This window comes from Leptodactylus fuscus, chromosome 1 (genome assembly GCF_031893055.1).
Source record: "Leptodactylus fuscus isolate aLepFus1 chromosome 1, aLepFus1.hap2, whole genome shotgun sequence".
Taxonomy (NCBI): Eukaryota; Metazoa; Chordata; class Amphibia; order Anura; family Leptodactylidae; genus Leptodactylus; species Leptodactylus fuscus.
In genome coordinates, this window is record NC_134265.1 from 256,882,583 (window position 1) to 256,907,191 (window position 24,609).

General features: G+C 39.5%; 1 protein-coding gene across 1 annotated transcript in view; it reads left to right on the forward strand.

Annotated features, from left to right (window-relative positions):
* GSTCD (glutathione S-transferase C-terminal domain containing) overlaps positions 1-19,498 on the forward strand; it is an 86,050-nt gene extending 66,552 nt beyond the window's left edge. The window contains exons 7-12 of the mRNA XM_075286217.1: positions 7-51; positions 1,662-1,790; positions 9,124-9,257; positions 9,544-9,574; positions 18,667-18,736; positions 19,362-19,498. Of these exons, the coding sequence (XP_075142318.1) occupies positions 7-51; positions 1,662-1,790; positions 9,124-9,257; positions 9,544-9,574; positions 18,667-18,736; positions 19,362-19,498 (546 nt within the window). The remainder of the gene's footprint in view (positions 1-6; positions 52-1,661; positions 1,791-9,123; positions 9,258-9,543; positions 9,575-18,666; positions 18,737-19,361) is intronic.
* Positions 19,499-24,609: the final 5,111 nt, after the last annotated feature.

The following is a 24,609-nucleotide window of genomic DNA, read 5'->3' on the forward strand; positions in this document are numbered from 1 at the left end:
ATACAGGGTCATGTTGGGATTGTTTTGGCATATATGCTCCCATCATGTCAGGTAAGCCTCTGTATTATATAATGCCACACAAGAACATAGGTTTACATGAAAGCATTCTAAAAGCTTATTTATGAAGTTTTTTTGACAGCTCTTTCTTTGTGTTATATCCAGAAAATAAAAATAAAATTACTTGAAAATAGAAGAACTGCTAAAAACAAAGGAAACTGGATGAAATCCAGCATTATATAACTGCAGTTTATTTTAAGACACAGTCTATTCCTTGTAAAATGGGTAGTAACTATGCCTTTTAAAAAAATTGACATTGCTGTGCTTTTATTGCATATAGCATTTGCTTCTTTACAGTGGTAATTGTTATGGGTTATCATAATGAATTTTACCCCATCACTTTCTTTAACTTGTTTGTCAAGTTATGTGAAAAGTGTGAAAGTGTATATCGGTGTGACCTCTGCAAGTTTTCTGTGAATTTGTTTGATCTTCCAAGGAAAAATGTATTTTGTACCGTGTTAGCCAGTGGATATGAAATTTTTTTTTTGAGAGAAGTCCTCAGTAGTTGATACCTTTATTAATGGCTAACTTAAAAAAAAAAGAAAAAAGGATGACAAATTGCGAGCTTTCGGATGCTAGAACTATCCCTCCATCAAGCTGGTATAACACAATATCTGAAGGCAGGCATATTTATATATATATATATATATATATATATATATATATATATATATATTAATGAAAATCCTGGTTTTAAGAGGTAATTTCAAAAACAAAAAAGATCGCCGGATATGGGAATGCAAACTCATGATGACCTTTGACACTCTCCAAATGGGGCTAAATCAGTCACAGGGTTTTATGACGTTTTACAACAACTAGACACCACGTAACTGATCTAAGGAACCATAACCTCAGAGAACCTTCCTGTGAACTGATATATATGTTTTTTGAACTGTTTATTTACATGTTCTGCTTTCCATCTATTTTACATCTATTCCTGTATAAATATACCTGCCTTCAGATATTGTGTTATACTAGCCTGACAGTTGATCAGTGGGTGCCTCAGGTGTCGGACCCCCACTGTTTTCAAGAAATCGTCGCAAGATTCTGAAAAATTAAGGGTCCTGCTTGTACTTCCCGTGGACTCGTGGCTGATTCAGCATCAGAACCTGCACCACAAGTCTCCAACTGGTTAGCCCCATTGTTTCTGAGGATAATAACATAGTAAACCGGCAGCAGAAAGCCAAAGCTCTACTTCATCCTTCCACCATAGGATGCACAGAGTGGGAAGTAGAGAGGAATCTGAGGCGGAAAACAGTCTCAAATTCTTCTTCAATTTCCGATGTGTGATTGGGCCCTTTGATGTAATATATAATCCTATATATTTATGAATTTCATCTACATATTACCACCAATTGGTAATCTCAACCCATCTATTTTATTCTTTATAAAGGATCAGCCCTCAAGTGAAGAAACCATGGGTTGGTAGTTGTTTTACTGTATGATGTTGTCTCATTGTTCCATTCCAGCAATAAAAGACTTTTATCACAGTAATGACTATATATGTATCATGCACATCTTTGTCTGTTATTACTCACAATCAGACAGAATAGTCATTTTTGTGTAATTTAGTAACATAAGAGCTTTTGCTTTTCTGACTTCAGATTGTTCTGATAGAGAATAAAGAAGAGTCTTTGTTGCGTGCCAGGGACAGAAGTAATGGATTAGGATTAACAAATATCTGGTTTATTCAAGCAAACCTGGATTACTTTACAGGAAAGTTTAATATTGGGGTAAGTAATTTGCCATATCTAGTTATATCTTCTTGTTATATGTAATGCAGTTTTAGATTTAGAGGTTATCTCAATATTACATCAGAGGACTCTCTCTTGATAGCAATATTATTGTACAACAACTAGATTACACCTAAAATATACATTCCTGCTTTATTAGTCCTCTAGTGCATTCACTCACATGAAAACTCTCTAAAAGGCTTTGGATATCTAACTTATCCATTATCTATTGAGCATACTGGAATTCTTAATGGAAAAAAAGAAAAAAATTCCAATCAGATCCTTACCACTTCTTATGGTCCTGCTCATCCATTCAAAAATGGAAACTTTGACCACCATTGTCCTTACCAGCTGCACTACCTTGTACATGGTTTGGTCCATCATCATGCACTTGCGACCCAATATAGATTGTTATATAGAAAATACAAAAATTTAACACCCATTTTCAAACAACAAATCCCCAAACCACATGAGCCAGACTTATAGAAGTAACCAGTTTCTAATATTAGTGTCAAAAATATTTGTTGTATAACAGCAAAAAGTACAGTGTACAGGTAGAAAAATTACCTTAAAGGGGCTCTATCAGCAAAATCATGCTGATAGAGCCCCACATATGCGTGCATAGCCTTTAAAAAGGCTATTCAGGCACTGTAAAAGTTAAATTAAACTACCCCCCCGTTTTAAAATAATAACTTAAAAAAGAATGTTCTCTACTTACGGATCGTGCACGCTGGGCGGGCATTCAGGGTGTGTCTTCATCTTCTTCCCCGCCTCTTCTTCCTCTGATGTCCTCCAGTCCCGTCTTCCTCCGGTGCTTGCTCGCGGACACTGATAAAAAAAAAATAGCCTGGGCGCATGCGCAGTAGCCGTAGTAGAAGCCGCGTGCTACTGCGCATGCGCCCGGGCTATTTTTTTTTATCAGTGTACGCGAGCAAGCGCCGGAGGAGGACGGGACCCCAAGACGTCAAGGGAAGAAGAGGCGGGGAAGAAGAAGACGGCGCACCCTGAATGCCCGCCCAGGGTGCACGTTCCGTAAGTAGAGAACATTCTTTTTTAAGTTATTATTTTAAAACGGGGGGGTAGTTTAATTTAACTTTTACAGTGCCTGAATAGCCTTTTTAAAGGCTATGCCCGCATATGTGGGGCTCTATCAGCATGATTTTGCTGATAGAGCCCCTTTAATATGAACAGTAAATAATACAAATTGTACACGGCATAATACAGTAATAGAATAATGTAATGCAGGATATTGAAGCGTACAAGTAAAAGGGGTAAAAAGATATATAGCCAGCAACAAACACAAGAAAATAAGAGAAGGAGTTAACAATACCAAGGTGCGTAGATGGGGGAGAGAGAAGACTCTGCATAAGGAAAAACACTTGTACCCAGTGGCATATCAAAGCTGGAGACAATATGGCAGACCTGGAATATTGGATCCCAATTTCTAATATTCATGGCTATCAGTAATAGATCTGCAGGGTCCGACACCCGAGAACACCACAGATCACCTCTCTCAGTAATGTTTACATGCCATAAGCCACACTGCTCACTTTCTGTACAAACTGATTAGCCCCTTTGGAGAAGACTCCATCACAGAGTCCGCTGAAAACCGTCAGAGAAGAGTCCTGCAAGGAAAACTTACTAGCTGTCTAACTGTCTCTGACTAGCCCGCATAGGGTGTAGGATAAAGGTAGATGCTGAATGGCAAGTCGGATAAAGGACCATTGATGACATCATGAAAGGTCCTTTAGCTCACTGTTATGATAAGACATAATTAGTGGGACTGAGCCACACAGGACAGTGTGGTTGTGTTACACAGAAAGAGCAAACTGCCGAGAATGGAGGAGAGAAAAGGCAGTATGTGTGAGCAAGAGGGGGAACTGGGGGCAGATGTAGGTGTCAGTTAAACTGAAGACCGTTGTAGGGGGGACAATAAACTGGGGCAGCTAGAGGGGGGCATTAAACTGGGGTAAACTGGAGAAGAATAATAAACGGTGAGGGTAGCTGGAGGGGGACATATCTGCCTCTAGTTGCCCCCACTGTTTAATGTCCCCCTCCAGCTGCCTCCACTGTTTAATGTCCCCCTGTAGTTTCCCCCAGTTTAAACTGGGGCACGAGGAGAGGGACTTAATACTGTGGGACATTTAGAGCAGAACATTATAATGTTAGGGTGACTGTAGGAGCATTACACTCTGTGGAGACACATGGAAGAATAAATGAGAATGGGCAGAGTCAACGTAGAAGTGGGTGGGGCTAAGTTTGCTGTGGTGCGCATAGCCCTCTAGAACCGTTTCAATTTCTCATGTGGCCCCATGGGAAAATTATTTGCCCACCCATGACCTAGACAGCAATAGTTTAAGACAGATAGACTGGACTTCAGACATGTTGAACTGGTTAGAAATCATTTTCTTATCACTAATGCCACAACCTATCCGAAAGAACATTCCACATTCATGATAGAAATCCCATCCATACATCTGAATAGGGTTGTGTTTAAAACCCTTAAGAAATATGAGACAGATTACTACAACTGACACAGACCATATTACAAATAGGACAGCTTGAATAGAATCAGATGCATGTAATGCCAAAGTCATCACTAGCCACAGTGTACCAGAAGAAGACTATGTCACAGCTGGGTGATGCATCAGTAACTTAAAACAAAACTTGGACAGGCACCCCTGTGAGTCATAACCCCAGCTACATGCCCACAAAATGCAGTGGTAATTCATTGCACATATAAATTAGTTTTGCTTTTGCTTTTTATTCCTTTCTGTTATCTTATGTTCATGTTCCTTTTTTGCTGTAAAAAATAAAGCAACATGAGTAAATTCTGTGTTGACATTCCGCGCATAAAGTGTGTTCAAAGCATATGCCTCATTCCATGATAAAATAAAAATGCTGCAAAATAACTATTATTGTGGAGTTAGTAAATACAAATTAGATCTGTATACTCTAGCTAATAAAGTGCATGTTTATTCCATTGACTTCATTGCTATGCACTATATTATGGAATGAAAGGCATTAATGGAATGCCCTTGAATACATGGCTTTAAAACATTAATTAAGACATAATCCACATAATCTGTAATTGTCACTTAATGACTAAAGAACTTGCTAAAAGATTATGCCACCCAAAAGTGAAAATCCTACTGACTATACATATCAAGGAACTGGTCACTCAAGACTGAAAAAGACAGCTTAAAATGAATGTTCACCCATCAGCAGTATTTTGTTAGTGACATTCAGACTTCTGTGTAGGTTTATTGTGTGCAGTTTACTTTCTCTTATGAATATCTTACAAAAAATATTTTTTTAAATATTTCCCTTTATTGTGCATAAGGCATCTTATTTTTTTATGGGGCTTGATGTACTTTTTAGTTACCGTATACACTCGAGTATAAGCCGACCCGAATATAAGCCGAGGCCCCTAATTTTACCACAAAAAACTGGGAAAACTTATTGACTCGAGTATAAGCCGGGGGGGGGGGGGGGAGGGGGAATACAGCAACTACTGGAAAATTTCAAAAGTTAAAATAGATACCAATAAAATTACATTAACTGATCACCACTTTTTACTTTAAAAATTAATTGACAGGGCTGCAAATGCAGACACATATAGGACAGGTATAGGACACATATAGGACCTGCTCCATAAGTTGCAGCTCTTCAATTTGGTCCGGACACACAGCCACAAAAGTGATGGCATCTATATGTACAGGCCCATTGAAAAGTAATAGTCCATAATTTTATCCACCATTGCAGATGAAAAGTCTGGTCATGTGTATTACAGTTTAGTAACTCCATGTGCCTCAGGTTAATAGCAGTTAACCCCATAATGTCCCTCACAAAAAAAAACCTGTGTACCTCACATAAGGGTTACTGATATGTGAGAGACATGGAAGTAATATTTATTACATTAAACATTATTAAGGCACTTTATTATTACGTCCATATGTCTCACATATTAGTAACCCTTATATGGGGCACACAGGGGTTAATGTGAGGGACATGATGGGGTTAACTGCTATTAATGTGAGGCACATGGAGTTACTAAAACTAAATTAATAACCTCAAATGCCTGACATTAATAGGAATTGTAAACTCAGTATGTACCTGTGTGTTTTACTTTCACTTTACTGTATGAGCTCTCCTGGATGCAGACACAGGAGCAGGGACGTGCCGCCTCCAGGGCTTTCATCTCTCTTGCTAGTGAAGGGGGGAGTGTCCTATATCATTACTGTAGCAACCACTGAAGGACACTCCACCTTCACTAAATTTGTGCAGGTCCTTGCAGTTCTGTGCTGCCTGACTCCAGTATAAGCCGAGGGGATCTTTTTAAGCATAAAAACTGTGCTGAAAAAGTCGGCTTATACTCAAGTATATATGGCATACCATTTTAGGAAAAGGCTGTTATTTGATCACTATTTATCTATTTATTAAAAAAAAATTAGCACAGGAGAAAAAGCAAACAAATGGCTGTTCAGCCTTTTGATTTTTTTTTTTTGTTTTCCCGCTATGGCGTTCACCATACGAGAAAGATATTTTTACAAGTCTGTGGACCAGGTGTTTTGGGACATAGGGATACCTAATGTGTATGTGTTCCACAGTAATATTTTAGTTTTATATGTATTCTAGGGAAAGGGGGATGATTTGAAGTTTTTGATTTTTGGGGGTGGAGGGGGGAATATTTTTTGAAACTTTTTTTTTTTTTTTACTTTTTTTTTAACTCTTTATTTACCTAGGGGCAATCACTGACTTATAAATAACCAGCTTTTTATTTGAGTATGAGCCTATAATATTCAAAATGTCTCTCATACCAATAGTATGCAATGCAGGAGCAGAACTTCTATGGCCACAAACTGATGAAGCATATCAGTGCATATCTATAAACAGATGTATTGCTTTATTGGTTTGTGGTCACAAAGATGTTTCTGCAGCTATTAAAGGCCTTACAGACTCCCTTGAACGTCTGTCTGTGAGTTGTACCAAAGTAAAGTTAATAAACTATATACTCTTAGTGACAAAAGTGGGACCAAGTCACAGGTTGTATAGCTCAGTGTGAAATGTATCAGACTGATATTACCATAGTGAGTGTTTTCCACGTATCTGTTGTAAAAAATAAAAAAAAGCCCAATAAACACTTTTAAACCTTTGTAAAGCAGAACAAACAGGTATTTTGTACACGTTACACAATGAAGGAGGTTTACAACAAGATGTCAGTGTGGAATTTTTCATTTTTTGTGGCTGAGCTTGGGTAAACAGAGTACCAGATGAGCGACTCTCATAAAGATGTTGGAGGAATGTGGACCTATAATGTGCTTTTACCCGGTGATGAAAGTGGTCTGCCATGACCTGTTCTCCCACATTGTGCCAGTGTATTATCAGTATCCAGACAGTTATGACCTGTAACGATTACACCCCATACCAATTGTTTTGCATGGATTGCCCCCATTCCCACCTTCAGATCATGGCCATTCATCTTCATAGTATCTGAAGAAGCCTTGCTTTTGTAAGCTTTTCTACATTCCTGGGGCTGCATTGCTTAATGGCGCGCTCCAGGTATTTATACTATACTTGCAGAGATGCATTACAAACACATTACAATGCTTTTCTGGTTGTTTTGCACTTACAGCTGCCTTTACTATAGAAATGGAAATCCTTAGAGGTGTTGCCCTTACTAGCACTTAGGCTTACTGTTATTTTTACTGTTCTGCTTTTCTAAGCAGGCTCAAGAAGCACAGAAAACAGAATTAAAGGCGTGTTTCACTTCTTATTTTTTAAAAATGTTTGTTTTGGTACCGTGTTAGCCAGTGGTTATGAAATATAAAAAACACAAAAAACTTTGCAAGTCTTACCTACCTATCACCTACTGAAGACTTGCAAAGTTTTTTGTGTTTTTTTATAGTTCTCATTTTTAAGCATACAGAGGCTTAAAATGACCAATATTTTATACTTTTGCTCGGCCAGGGATCCAGCAGACTCTGTTCAGCTCGCTGGTCTTTGCTGTTTGCCTGCGCACAAGCGTATCAGCCAATAACTTGAACAGAGCATCACTGCTCATTCACTGACTGGCTGACGCGCTCCTGTGCAGGCCAAAGCTCAAGAAGACCAAGGACCTGAATTGAGACTCTCTGCTAGATCCCTGGCGGAACAGACATGTAAGGATAAGCTTGCGTCTGCACCAGACTGCCCAAACAGGCGGGCCACTAAAATAGCAGTTACACACAGAGTCTGCAATAGGGTCAGTTGGGTTGTTTTTAAACTGAAATCTGCAGACTTTGCATGCAAGACTTTTGTGTGTGCCAATTTCAAATGGACACTGCCTGACTCTGATGCAGACATTTACATAGCCTCAGTGTTAAGCATTTATTTTAAGCCTACGTATGCTATAATACTAGGACGCGGAACACCTCTTTAACATACGCATGATTGACATGGAAAGGGGGGGAGGCATACCTGTATTCTGCCTCAGTGACCGGGTGACAAAATGGTTTCCCCATAGTTTCCTAAATAGTTGTCTATGGTTGTAACGTTAGGAAAATCTGACTGAAAATTTAACTTGCTATGAGAATACAGTTGTAGAAACACTATTCACATGCATGGGATATGATATGTTATCAAATTTGCCGCATATTTTAGCATATTTTTGGCAACATGTAAATGGATCCCATGGAGAAAAACACTTTGGAGGGGAATTACTGGAGTCATCTATTTCCCTGGGTTATTAAGAAGAACAATGTCATAAGAATTACCATTTATTCACCCGAAAACTTTTTCTTCCTAGAGGCAACTGTCAAACCCCCTACAATAGGGAACCCCTAAGAAGCAGAGGTGGGGTTGTTGTCACAAGACCTGTCCTCAAAACATACAAATGCTGTTATTTTATAATATGGCCTTGTAAATTAGGAACATTTAGCATTTCAGTTTTCTAGCAGGGATTAGTATATATGAGAAAGTTATTGTTATATTCTCTGTTACGTGATCGTCTAAGCTCCTATGAAAGCCCTCCTGTCAGTCTTATTCAGCAGTATTAATCATTTCACAATGTATCTGTATGTAGCCTAGAGGAAAGAGGAGGCTACTGCATGGAGCATGACATTCCCAGATTATCAAAGGTGACAAGCAGTCTATTACCTCTGAGGAGCTCATAAAGCCCACACATGATGTCTGGCTTATCGATTATGTTGCAGATGTCATTAATGGAATTATTGTATGGTGTTTTCCCTGAATATTTATCCCACGTTGATTCATAATTTATCTGATACACTTTGAGTTGTAATCCTTCTTGTAACAAGTATACATATATATTCCCGAATGTGTCCTTTTGTAGGTCGCACTCCATGCATGTGGAGTAGCAACAGATATGGTAATAGAGCACTGCATCACTGCTAGAGCTGCATTCATCATCTGTCCGTGCTGCTATGGCTTTATCCAGAATACAGTCAAGACCACATTTCCAAGAAGGTAAAGCTTATATGTCTCCAGTAATGTACATTATCTCTATTATAGCATGCAAAGTCTCATTACCAACATGGATTATAAAATAGAAATAGCATGCTCCTACCTAGGTTAGAGGTGCCACCTTCACATCCTCTGGCATGACAACGTGGTTGTATTGTTAACCCTGATTCAATACACATTTCCCATTTACATTACTACAAATCACTTTTATACCAGCATATTGTAATAGATGGTATTACAGTATTTATCCCGCAAACATTAAATACTTTTTTTTTATCAATATTTACAGTTGCTGCTTCCAGAATATATTATCTTACAAGGTAATTTACTTTTTATATCATTATATGTATTCTAGTGTGTATTGTGTGTACATGGTGTGTGTGCTGTACACTTAAAGAGGACCTTCCATGTCCCTGAGCACATGCAATTTTATATACAGTGAAAAAGCCAACAGTGCACTGAATTCAGCACACTGCTAACTTTCCCGATATGTGCCCGGGGCAAGAGCTGTCAGTGCCATTACCAATAGCTCTTCACTGTCAGAAGGTCGTTACTAACAGTCTAGCTGGGCTTTGAGGAATGCCCTTCTTAACATTACTCTCCATAGTTCTGTACTGTCTGAGGGGGTGTTCCTTACCACTCAGCCATGACGCAGGGTGGTGAGGAATGCCCCCCTAGTACTAGTCTATGGACGAGTACTCTCAGGAGGGTATTCAGCGTACTGTCGGCTTTCTAGCAGTATATAAAGCCACATATGCCCGAGGACATGAAGGGTTCTTTTTAAGGGGCATTCCCACAATGGAGGTATATTTATGAGCAGAATTGTTAGTAAATGTCTATTCGCTGGAGGCTCCACGATTACTAGAATGAGAGTAAGGAGAATTGAAGTCAAAGTCTACGTGACTGATAGAGACATTAAAGTACAATGGTAGACTGTCTCTCTCAGTCCAATAGACATTGAATGGAGTGGCAGGGCCGATGCTTGGTCTTTGCTCCATCCAAACTCCTCCTCACTACAGTAGTGCAGTGAAAGGGTTTAGGGCTCCACAGTGTAAACTCTATGGGTGCCAGGGGTGATATTGTATTATCTGATCTGTGAGTTCTCATTATATATAGAACTGTTAAGTGTTTTAAGAAAGGATTCCTATTAGAGATGAGCGAACAGTAAAATGTTCGAGGTTCGATATTCATTTCAAGTAGCCCCTCAATATTTGACTACTCGTATCCTATTATAGTCTATGGGGGAAAATGCTCTTTTCAGGGGTAGGCAACATTCAATTAAATTATACTTACCAAGTACACGAGTGAGGGTCGGGCTGGATCCTCCGAGAAGTCTTCTCCTTGCAGCATCCACCCGGCATCTTCCGGTTCTGAATTCACTCTGCCAGGCATCGGGCCTGGGCAGAGCCGACTGCGAATGTCCGCACTACAAGCGGACATGCGCAGTCGGCTCTGCCCAGGCCCGATGCCTGGCAGAGTGAATTCAGAGCCGGAAGACGCCGCAGGGAAGCTGCACGGAGAAGACTTCTAAAGATAGGAGAAGAACCAGCTTTGATTGGCCGACTGTATAGCATTCGGCCAATCAATGCTGGTTCTGCATCGAACTTTTACATTCGATTAGCGAGTGGTACTCGATCGAGTATGAGTATTTCGAATACCGCAGTATTCGATCGAATACCTACTCGATCGAGTACTACTTGCTCATCTCTAGTTCCTATACAATACCATAATGCTGGTCTACAGCCAGCAATGGGGACAGGATACACCTTTCTGATAAACTCCAAGTCTCCCCATAGCAGTTATAAGGTTCATGGTAGGGAGTGAGTTAAAGGCCATGACACCAAAATATTTTTGACCCGTGTTAAGCTTTACATTTGTGGTTGGGTTTGTTGTTCACACAGTACTCAAAGAGACTTGTGGGAAATAGGTAGCATTGGAAATAAACTTTTTTAGGGTCAGGTAAAATTCTGCCCAAATACTGTAATTAATACGAATGAAACCTAATCTTTTTTTTCCTGTTCTCGGATCCATATTTCAGCGTATGAACAAGGCCTAAGGAGTAACAAATCTGCTTGTTTATTGAATGTTGTATCTAATGTACAATCTCCACAGTCTGCTCTCTGTTACACAATTGCAGCTTAATGAACAGAAGTCCTCCCTGGACATATCATTAATGAAACTATATAGTCTCAAAACAGACTTCTTGTTAATCCCTTTAAGTAGTGTGGGAGGTTTCGTGTTCCTGTAGGGTCACCGACCTCTTGGCTAATTAATTCTCAGACGAGGAACTCTTTAGTCAGCTTAAGCTATTTTCTTGTTGTCTTAGTAAGTCAGCCAGGTCATATTCTCACAGTTAATGCTCTCATATGATTTGTGTCTGAAACGTACATGTAGCCAAGTATTTACAGCCTCATCCTAAAAGGTAACTCTGTATCTGTAGTGCAGGATTTCCACGTAGGATTTCTAAACCTGCACTTGATGGTAAAGAAATGCTTTGAGAAGGACCTAAGGTGGCGCCATTACTGGGGGCATTAGTTTTAGTATTTACCACCTTGCTACCTTTAATGTAGAATTCTAGTATTTGTACAGACTAAAATATGAGCATGAGCTGTACATGCTAAGGATCTGTGGAAGTTCCAGTTTTGCGTCCTGTACTATGTACTCCATATTATGTCATATTACTGTATATAAATGGACTCCTTTGTTAGGGAACAGGTTCTCTGCAGATATGAGAGTTCTGGAAAATGGGAGGACTATTTGCTGTAATGGCATCATTGGCTTGATGTGTTCAGCTCCAAAGTACTAAAAGTCCAACATCTTACATGAAAATCTGCCACATCACAACTGGGCTGCTAATCAGACAATGCCTTTTTTGATAGTATCATTACCACAGGGACAGAGTTTTATCCGCTGTAACTAAACACTGAAGTTTCTTACTGAATGACACCAAGCAGAGATCTTCAAAACCAAGAGACTTTGATATTGAGGCCCCATTCACATCTGTGTTAGGGTTTCTATTCAGGGAGTCCGCTTGGGAACCCCCTGATTGAAAACATATGTGCATTAAGAAGTGGTTACCTGGAAAACCGCGGACCCCATAGACTATCATGGTGTTCGTGTGGTTTCCACACAAAACATGCGGAGAGAAAAGTCTTACAAGCAGCACTTTTCTCTCCGCATGTTTCGTGCAGAAAGCAAGTGGAAACCACAAGGACCTCATTATAATGTATAGGGTCTGTGTGGTTTCCTTATGTAACCACTTTTTAATGCGTAAAACCTAAACACAGATGTGAGTGAGGCCTGAACGTATATTTCAAAACTGTTTTAAGGCTGAGGTCCAATGTTGCGGAAAATTATCTTTTTTTGTTCCAGATTTTACTGCATTTTTTTTATCCCAGGTGTGGCTACTTAAGGAATTGGAAATACAGTGGGTCAAAAAAGGATTTAGTCAGTCACCAATAGTGCAAGTTCCACCACTTAAAAAGATGAGAGGCGTTTGTAATTTACATCATAGGTAGACCTCAACTATGAGAGACAAAATGAGAAAACAAATCCAGAAAATCACGTTGTCTAATTTCGTAAGAATTTATTTGCAAATTATGGTGGAAAATAAGTATTTGGTCACCTACAAACAATCAAGATTTCTGGCTCTTACAGACCTGTAACTTCTTTAAGAGTCTCCTCTTTCCTCCACTCATTACCTGTAGTAATGGCACCTATTTAAACTTGTTATCAGTATAAAAAGACACCTGTGCACACCCTCAAACACTCAGACTCCAAACTCCACTATGGTGAAGACCAAAGAGCTGTCAAAGGACACCAGAAACAAAATTGTAGCCCTGCACCAGGCTGGGAAGACTGAATCTGCAATAGGCAACCAGCTTGGATTGAAGAAATCAACTGTGGGAGCAATAATTAGAAAATGGAAGACATACAAGACCAATGATAATCTCCCTCGATCTGGGGCTCCACGCAAAATCTCACTCCATGGGCTCAAAATGATCACAAGAACGGTGAGCAAAAATCCCAGAACCACGCGGGGGACCTAGTGAATGAACTGCAGAGAGCTGGGACCAATGTAACAAAGCCTACCATCAGTAACACACTACGCCGCCAGGGACTCAGATCCTGCAGTGCCAGACGTGTCCCACTGCTTAAGCTAGTACATGTCCGGGCCCGTCTGAAGTTTGCTAGAGAGCATTTGGATGATCCAGAAGAGTATTGGGAGAATGTCCTATGGTCTGATGAAACCAAACTGGAACTGTTTGGTAGAAACACAGCTTTTCCTGTTTGGAGGAAAAAGAATACTGAGTTGCATCCATCAAACACCATACCTACTGTAAAGCATGGGGTGGAAACATCATGCTTTGGGGCTGTTTCTCTGCAAAGGGGCCAGGACGACTGATCCGGGTACATGAAAGAATGAATGGGGCCATGTATCGTGAGATTTTGAGTGCAAACCTCCTTCCATCAGCAAGGGCATTGAAGATGAAACGTGGCTGGGTCTTTCAACATGACAATGATCCAAAGCACACCGCCAGGGCAACGAAGGAGTGGCTTTGTAAGAAGCATTTCAAGGTCCTGGAGTGGCCTAGCCAGTCTCCAGATCTCAACCCTATAGAAAACCTTTGGAGGGAGTTGAAAGTCTGTGTTGCCAAGCGAAAGCCCCAAAACATCACTGCTCTAGAGGAGATCTGCAGGGAGGAATGGGCCAACATACCAACAACAGTGTGTGCCAACCTTGTGAAGATTTACAGAAAACGTTTGACCTCTGTCATTGCCAACAAAGGATATATAACAAAGTATTGAGATGAAATTTTGTTACTGACCAAATACTTATTTTCCACCATAATTTGCAAATAAATTCTTACAAAATCAGACAATGTGATTTTCTGGATTTGTTTTCTCATTTTGTCTCTCATAGTTGAGGTCTACCTATGATGTAAATTACAGACGCCTCTCATCTTTTTAAGTGGTGGAACTTGCACTATTGGTGACTGACTAAATACTTTTTTGCCCCACTGTATATAGGAAGCACTAACACTTGACACATGAAGAACCAAAGCAAAAACTGCAACAAAAAAAAACAGTTTTTCTGCAAAATGAGGCTTTAGCCAAAGAGGATTTCCCATGAACACAACCATATTTAGATTTGTAAACAAAAGTTATACATTTTTGCAAATAATTTTTTTTTTTACAATTTTGCAGAGCTTTAATAAATTTCTCTAAGTATCATATTAGTAGCAGACTTTTGCCTTGATTGATTGTCAATGGATCTAATCATGAATGCGGGACTTTGTTATGAAACTTCTCAGAAACCCAGACATAATTTCCTTATTATTTCCCGGTTATAAGGCAGAGACACTACATACATGAGAGGATAACCTGGCCACAATAAGGCAATTTTGACTGCATTTCTGACAAACGTCAGGCCACAGAAAGTCCTGCATTCGTTGCTCTATCTATTGGCAAACAATCAAGGCAAAAGACGGTCACCACTAAGATGCTTACAGAAAATCTTTAAAACTACTGAATTTTTAATTACTTATATTTGTAAAAATGTAAATTGTCTGCAAATTTAAGGATGGTTATCCTTAACCTTTTATTGCACAATAAGCCATATTTGCTAAAACAGGACCTCATTGATGTCCTCATTGATGTGCGGTATTATTTACTGCTAGAAAGCAGCCAGTGCACTAAACTCAGTCCATTGTCGGCCTTCTCAATATGTGCCATGGTGCTGGAGATATTAAAGCTGTTAATTTCAGCACCAATATCTCCCCACTGTCAGAAAGGTAGGCCTTACATCTCTGTGTCAACACTGGGCTGTTAAGAACGCCAATTCCCACCCCTTCCCCATAACAGTACTCTTCCATATACTTGTGCTTTTTTTTCTCAGTGGGGAGATATTAGGGCCAAAATTATTGGCATCAATATCTCCAGCACCGGGTCGCATACCGGGAAAGCCAACAGTTCATTGAATTCAGTGCCATCTTTATAGCGGTATATATAATACTGTACATCTATGAGGACGTGATTTGTCCTTTTTAAATTGTTCTTGAGAGAAATCCATCCTCTGTAGGTGTCCCCCTCTCTTATTTCTTCTCTTATGGCCGGCTGTATAATACATAGTATCAATATATGTAATATGCCTGATGTAATTGATTTCTTTTCGGTCCTCTGCTGGTGAAGGGAATTGTTGCTGTAAATCTATATATATATATATAAAACTCAAATTCTGTAGTAGTCTGCTCTATACATATCCACAGTTCTCGCCCGATTTGGGTGAAATTTGGCATGCCCGCTCTCCACATCCAGAAGCAGAATACTGTGCATGTTACATCTCGCTAGAGTCCCCCCCTCATGAGATTGTGGCCCCCAAAGTTAGGCCCCATACATATAATGAGGAACAGTGAAAGCAAAAGTACTGAGGGCAAAACAACAGTTGTGACTGACAGGGACGGATTATAGCAACGACGCCAAAGAGTCATTGCTAAAGGGGCCGCACCACCACACACAACACACAAATATTTCACAAACACCATATAAACATCATACAGACAGCAACATACACCAACCCACAACACACCACACAAATGCCACCCCACAAATACCACAACACCACCCCATAAATACCACATGCACACCACACACACACACATACACACATACACGCAAGGACCACACACACATGCAAACACACTCAGATGAATGCATACTACACATACGGATGAACAGAGCACATTCAGTCATGGCTACCCGTCTTTTGGTCCGGAACCTGAGGCAGCCTCCGCCTCAGGTTCCGAATTAAACCCAGTCTAAGGGCTCTGGGAAAGCTAAGGTATTGCAAAATTGCAAAGTAATTCTTTGGGATGAATGTACAATGGTGCACAGTGGCTTTGTGAACGTGGAATCCTTGCACCTAAAAATGATAGTGTCAGCTCCATAAATCTACTAATTCAGGGAAGGCTGCCTGGTCTAGCAACCACATACGTGTCCATTGATTCAGTCATGGAGAGTGAACAAGCCGTAATGTATCCATTGGAGTTCCTGAGTTCTTTGGAGCCTCTTGGAATGCCATTGCATAAGCTCACTTTAAAAATAGAAGCCACAATAATTTGGCTTCGGAACCTTGACCCACTAAAAATTTGTAACGGCACAAGATTGTGCATTAAGAGTCTCATACCCAATGTTATTGAAGCCACTATTCTAAAACTCTAAGAGAGCAAATGTTTTTATTCTGCGTATTCCTTTGCTACCAAGCGACATGCCCTTCAATTTTAAGCGTCTGCAGTTCCCAATCCGACTTGCGTTTGCTAAGACTATAAACAAAGCACAAGGTCAATCACTTAAAGTAGCCGGCATTAATTTGGAGAGCCTGTGTTTTACACATGGACAGTTGTACGTTGCTTGCTTTAGAGTGGGTAACCCCAAAAATCTTTTCATATACAGGTACGTACCTGAAGGTAAAACCAGAAACATTGTTTACCAAAAAGCGCCACAATAAATAGTTGTGTAACTGTAAGCCAATTTTATTCTTTGGTCCTTGACCTACTTATAGATTACACTGGAGGGAGGGGGAAGGGTTGCACTATGTTATTAATTGGGTGTAAAGGTTTTATGTTTGTGTAAGGAGCATACATTTTAATTTTTATAAAAAAAAAAAAAAAACAGTAAAAAAAATAGTTGTAATAGTTTATACTACATAATATTTATTGAATATATAAAATCAATAAAAATGTTGAAATTTTTTTTAAAAAAGTTGTTCACATCAATGTCACGACAAATTAGTAAGATGACAAAATAATAAAAATTTAAAGTGGAAAATAAGATTTACTGTAGCTCTGAAAATGTCAATTTCAATGTGACACTGAAAATTTTACTTTAGCATAACCAACAATTTAACATATTTTCTGCGAGCGAAGCCGCAGGTATTCTACTAGTCTCTATTAAAATTCAATTAAAGGCTGAGGCTCCACATTGTAGAAAAACAGCTTTTTTTGCAGATTTTGTTGATGGGAGGTTTTTGAGCCAAAGTCAGAGAAGATTGAGCAGAAGGTAGACGTATAAGAGCTTCCATTATAATTCCCATTCCTTTTTTAGCCATTATTGGCTTTGGTTCAAAAAACCGCAACAAAATCTGCAACACAAAAAGCTGCATTTCCACAATGTTTGGCCTTAGCCAAAAAATGTTCTTGGGATTAAACATGATCACACAGTTTAAATGCTATCTCACTCACCATCCCCACAGACTTGCCTTACTGGCTCACTCTCTGTTCTTCTATTATTCCTCCTAGAAATATTTGAATAAATTGACAACTGGGTGTTACCAGTAGGGGCATTTACCTGCATATTATATAATCAGTGCTGAAAATTCCACAATTTGTAGGTACACCACCATTGACTTTTAAGGCCTTCACAACAATGTCAAATATTTGATTCTAATACAGTATATCACAAGTAAAAATCCAGGTTCAGCTCCAACCAAGTTTTATTCCTTTCAATCTCCGGTCTGTAGAAATAAAGATATTTTTATTTGCAAAGTTTAGACTAGTCACATTCCTCTTTTATTTTGTGTAATGCTTGAACCCAGCAGCCATTTATAAGACTGTGAGGAGGACATGTGTTTGCGCAGGCCGCAGGAAAGAATGCCTCAGTTTACAGACTTTAGTGCTGCTAGGGACGTGTGGTACTTTTAATAGGTCTATTTATGGACTTAGCCTTGATAATTGGCGGAAGGCCCAATATTCAAAGCAATAGCCTTACATTGTCTCCCTGGCTGGACAAGCAGATTTAGTCCTCTTGTCCATTCATTATCTTCGCTAAATCCTGCTTTGATGGAGTTACAAAGTTTAAAGCTTTTTCTTTATTCTTACTCTGAAAGCCAATACTTCAAATGTGAAGTGCGGCAAGGAATTCACCATGTAGTTCACATCTCTTCTTAATTGGGTTACATGGAAAAGGGGTTCCAGGGGTAAATACATAAACATGCACAAACATAATATTACCTGGTAAAAATCTCAGGTACATTGCACTTTGTTTAAACACTTAAAATTTCTTGGTTCCTAGGGGTGATTTCCTAATGAATGACTAGTTGAAGCAGTATACAGTACTAACCTAATGCTAACTGGCGTATTCTGTATATGCATCTTCATAGTTTCCTTACTCAGTCTGCTACCTGTGATGAAGATGTGGAATATTTTGCTATAACGATATCTAGAATCTTTACATTTTATAGCAAATCATACAATAATGTGAACTTTCTTGCACTGGGCTCTAAATTGGATTACATTTTTCTCGACATAATACAATAGTAAATTCATTTTATAGAAATGTTTTTTCTGCAAAGGTCTGTCCGTCTGTCTTTCTATCTTCTACATGTCCATGATTAAGTATTCTTTTTCTGTTTTAGGAGCACATGGTACTGTGTAGATTTGCGGATCAGACAGCTGTCCAGCTTCCTCCGGAGCGGAGGCTGATAGGTATGCCTGTGCTATGCTGTTTACTTGTAGTATGCATGCTCTCGCTTTCTAGAATGTGAAGAACACTTAAGATAACATTCTAGTTATTTAAATATCATCATATACAATCTAAATAAAAGCCCAGCAAATTAACATGTGGTCACAGAGGTATAACATTTCACTTCCTAGTTAGAATATGTGGAATATGTTGACGCTATAGAAATAAAATTTATTATTATTATTAGATATGGTGGATTTACTTATAGGACTAAGTCAGCAAACTCGCATACATGGCAAAGAAATTAACCAGGTTATAAGACATTGTCATCAACTTGTAGGTGGGCCAAGAGCCAGCTGTTATCCCACTTCACCTTCTGTCTGAAAGATATCCGAGCATCTATGACTTTATTTTGACCTACAGATCTGTAAAAGCCAAAGCATTGCTTCTAGGAGAGAATATTGTATCTTATAAAGAGCATATTACACTACAATGGTACGAAGAGTATCCATGGTTCCATGGAACTTATAATATATGTAAGGTTATATGCTCATTGCTTTGCCAGTATGATAGTATAGCTGTCTGAGACTAAGTACACATAGGAAAGTATTGTATAGTTATGTGTGTTCTTTGTGTGTCCTTTTCCAGGGAAGAACTGCATGGGCTTGGTTGACCTAGATCGCGCATTGGCTGCTGAACAATATGGCTACAAAGCTCAGGTTATTTCGATGGAACCAGAAAGCTGCTCACCCAAAAATAATTTGATTATTGGCTGCCCAAATTAATTTTTTTTTTACTTTCCTTTTGATTTACTTTTTTTTTTTTTTTTTTTTTTTTTTTTTTTTAAATAATATACCCCAGTGTGTTTTAAGAAACTGTAATAAAATCATCAAATACTTTAATAGTTTGTCAAGGTTCTTGGCAGTGTTCCCTAACCTTTTCAGATTCAGGGTACCTCTGAAAAAAAAAAAACACTCCTGCCAAATATATTTTTAACAGAAAACAAAAAACATCCTAAGGACGCAAATAATGTTGCATGAAGTGGAACTAGAGTGTCTAAGCCCCCTGGCAGGTCTACAGTGGAAGTAGCTGCAGATTCAAAACAGTAGTGACTAGAGCTGAGCTAGTATGTCATCCCTGTGTGAAGGGGAATGCTGAGTCTGGTACCTAAAAGCGCCCATCAGTCCTACTGCCACATTAGTGTATTCCGTTTTATCAAATGATGGGTTCTTTGTGGACCTTCAAGTAATACCTTTGAGCAAGCTTTGTTCTATGATATGAATAGACAATAAAATGTTGTTTCTGTGGCACCCCAGGTGTTGGGTATATTGCAGGAAGCTTATTATAATTAAGGAAGTTTCTTTGGAAAAGCTTTATCTGCCCAACCAGGACTAAGCACCCCATGGAAGCAGAAGTCATCCTATTAATATTATAAATGTGAAAGTTTGTGAGTTTGGATGTTTGTGGGTTTGTGTGTTCGGATGTTTGTTAGTCAATCACGCAAAACCCGCTCGACCGATTTGGCTGAAATTTTCCACAAACATAGTTAATACACCCCATTGCGCAATAGGCTACTTTTCGTCACAATAGCGCACATACATTTTTCCCAGGACCCCCACAAACCCCAAACTCACACCACCATCTCTGCAATCTCACACACTTTGGACCATAGCAAGCCACAAAATTCATATTGCCCTCTACAGCCTCGCCCCTAACCCCACACAATCACATATACATATACTTTACCACTTTGCCCCTCACCTTAACGATACTCCAGGAGGCGCTCTATAACGCTCCGGAGCAGCCATGTTTGCCAACCCCCACCGCTATGACAATCCGCGACACCGCCCACCCATGTCAATACCCCTAGGCGGTCTAATAAATGCAAAAAATTTTTTTTAAAAAAGTAAAAAAAATATTAAAAACAAAAAAAAAAAGGATTAAAAATTCAAATCACCCCCCTTTCCCTAGAACACATATAAAAGTAGTTAAAAACTGTGAAACACATACATGTTAGGTATTCCCGCGTCCAAAATCGCCCGCTCTACAAAGCTATACAAATATTTTTCCTGTTCGGTAAACGCCGTAGCGGGAAAAATGGTCAAAAGTGCCAAACTGCCGTTTTTTCATTCTGATAAAAATTTGAATAAAAAGTGATCAAAGCAATAACATTTCCTGAAGATGGTAGAACTACAAAGTACACCCAGTCCCGCAAAAAAAGACGCCATATACATCCCCGTACATGCACGTATAAAAAAGTTACGGCTGTCGGAATATGGCGACTTTTCAAAAAAAAAATTTTTAACAGTTTTGGATTTGTTTTTAAGGGGTCAAAATGTAACTAAAACCATATAAATTTAGTATCCCCGGAATCGTAACAAAACACAGAATACAGGGAACATGTCATTTTGGTTGCACAGTGAACGCCGTAAAACCAAAGCCCGTAAGAAAGTCGCAGAAATGCATTTTTTTCTTGAAATCCACCCCATTTTGAATTTTTTCCCTGCTTCCCAGTACATTATATAGAATAATTAATGGCGGCATCATGAAGAAAAATTTGTCCCGCAAAAATTAAGACCTCATATGGCTCTGGGAGCGGAGAAATAAAAAAGTTATGGGGTTTAGAAGGAGGGGAGTCAAAAAAGAAAATCAAAAAATGCCATTGGCGGGAAAGGGTTAACTTCAAATACTTCTGTCCCAAAGTCACTATGTAAAGTTTCTCACAACACCGTATAGCAGCTCAAATACAAATTACATCCAACACAAAAGTCTCACGTATTCTCTGAATAACAGCAAAAACAAGATACAAAGTTACATTTCATATCCCATCCCTTATACACACTACGAAAACCTTACCCACGCCTGTATATACCCACTTCTACAATCACCGCAGACGAAGTCGCGGGTACCAGCTAGTATTACATAAATGTGCCCCTGTATGCTCAACTATTAATAATTAACATGATTATGGAACATAGTTACTGTTAGGGAAGTGCGGACAGCAGTTCCCCAGTGCATAGATGAACCCTGGGGAGAAGGGGGCACAAGAGACAGTGAGCCTTAAGCTGAAGCCCCCCACTGTTCCTTCCTCTTGCCTGGCCCTATCCTATGCAATAGGCGACAACTAGGAGATGATCCCTACCTATATATGTGGCACACAAAACGCAGACAAGACAATAACAACAAAGGGAGGTGAGCTACCCAGGGTTCGGTAACAGTCGAGCAATAAAGTGTCAAAATTGGAATCCAAAAGAATAGTCAATAGGGAAAGCCAGAGGTCAAGAATCAGAATATAAGTAATAACAGCGAAAGAAAAAGCAAGTACGCACAAGGCAATAGCAAGCACCAGTGTGAATGAGAGCCAAGACTAAATAGGGAGGAAGAGCCCGCCTTGGACCTGACAGAAAGGCAGGCTGTCAATCACAGAGCAAGAATAAGTTTAACTAATAGAGGAGCAGAGAGAAATGAAGGTGAAGGAGATGGGTGTGGGAAATCAATTAACAAGGTGAAGGAATATGACAGTGTTCAGACAACACAGAACAAACTCAAAAGAAGAAATCACAGCCGAACACGTCTCCTGCGCTGCAGCATGCGACCGGATGATGACGCCAAAGCCCGGATGGGCAAAGATGTTACAGTTACATAGTAGATGAGGCTGGATGAAAACACAGATCCATCAAGTCCAACCTATAACCCTAGAGTGTTGATCCAGAGGAAGGCAAAAAACGCCATGACGCTCATGCCAATTGCCCCATGTCAGAGAAAAAATTCCTTCCCGACTCCAGTCTGGCAATTAATATAAAACCCTAGATCAACTTGTCCTTAAAATCTAGAACTCATAACCCATAATATTTTTTATTTGCAAAGGCATCCAGGCCCTCTTTGAACTTGTTTAATGAATCCACCATCACCACTTCCTGGGGCAGAGAGTTCCAGAGCCTCGTTGTTCTTACTGTGAGGAATCCCCTTCTATGTTTCTGGTGAAACTTTCTCTCCTCCAGACGTAGAGGATGTCCTCTTGTCACTGTCACTGGCCTAGGAGTAAAAAGATCCTTAGAAAGTTCTTTGTATTGTCCCTTCATGTATTTGTAGATTGTTATTAGATCTCCCCGTAGACGTCTTTTCTCTAAAGTGAGTAACCCCAAGTTTATTAATCTATCGTTGTACTCCAGTCCACCCATTCCCCTAATAATCTTGGTTGCCCTTCTCTGCACCCTTTCTAGTTCAATTCTGTCACTGTTGTATACAGGGGCCCAAAATTGTGCGCAATAGTCTAAGTGCAGCCATACCTGTGATTTGTATAGAGGCATAAATATATCCTTGTCATGAGAATCTAGACCTATTTTGATGCATCCCATCATTTTATTTGCCTTGGCAGCAGCTGCCTGACACTGGTCACTAAAGGTAAGCTTGCTGTCCACCAAAATCCCCAAGTCTTTTTCATTGGCAGTCTTACCCAGTATTTTACTATTAAGTACATTAGTTATACATTATTTTTCTTCAATCAAAATGCATTCCCTTACATTTGTCTACATTAAACTCCAAGTCTCCGCCCATGCTTCCAGTTTCCTTAGATCCCCTTGTATTATTCTGCTATCCTCCTCATTAGTGATTACCTTACAAAGTTTAGTATCATCTGCAAATATGGACACCCTGCTTTGTAATCCCTCTACCAGGTCATTAATAAAGTTATTAAACAAGAGAGGACCTAATACTGACCCCTGCGGCACCCCACTGGTGACTGTGGCCCAGTCTGAATATTTACCATTAACAAGTACCCTCTGTTTCCTATCAGTGAGCCAGTTGCTAACCCAAATGCATATGTTTTCCCCCAGTCCCAACATTCTCATTTTGCATACCAACCTTTTATGTGGAACAGTATCAAAAGCCTTTAAAAAGTCCAGATACACCACATCTACTGCATTACCCATGTCCAGTCTTGAACTGACCTCCTCATAGAAGCTGATCAGATTAGTCTGACAGGACCGATCCCTCATAAACCCATGCTGATTTGGTGTTATAAGATTATTTACATTGAGATACTCCAGGATAGCATCTCTTAGAAAGCCCTCAAATATCTTTCCCACCACAGAAGTCAAACTTACTGGCCTATAGTTTCCAGGTTCCCTTTTACACCACTTTTTGAATATTGACACCACATTTGCTATGCGCCAAGCCTTTATAACAGACACAGTCATTACTGAATCCTTAAGTATTAGATATAAGGGACTGCATAATTTCCTCAGAACTTGGGGTGTATGCCGTCTGGACATGGGTAAACTCTGCTTATGGCTCATTACAGTGCCACACTTACCAAGCGACAATCTCATTTTATATTTTACCTTATGTGAACCTTAGAAATATCCCGATTTCCACAGCCCTACAACTTGCTTATTAAGATATATCACTAGAACAGTGTTAATAATCTCTGCCTATTAGCAATATAATGAAGCAAGATCATTTGGCCTCCATTCGCCCTCGCCTTAGGGTGGTATCCACACCCGCAATGTGTATTTCATGACACAGCCTAAAGCCAGGTATTATGCACAGTCTTGTCAGCTTGCCAAATCTCCTGCATATAAATCATGAGTTATTATGCTATGCATATGAGAATATTGTACAAATCACTTGCTCCAGGCACTTGGGGTTTATTATTAATTTGTGTAGTTAATAATTAGGTTCTATATCTTCATAAATAAGAATTAGTCAGTTTGAGAATATGATTTTAAGAAATTATGCATACTCTTAATACGCAGTATAGCACTGTCAGGCTGTTATTTTCTATAGCCAAGGACATTCTGCAAAAACCAGGAGAAATTGTAAGAAGATGAAGCATTGTCCACCCTGCACAGCATAAGCATATTTAGAGGACCGACGATTGTTGACTATTACTTTC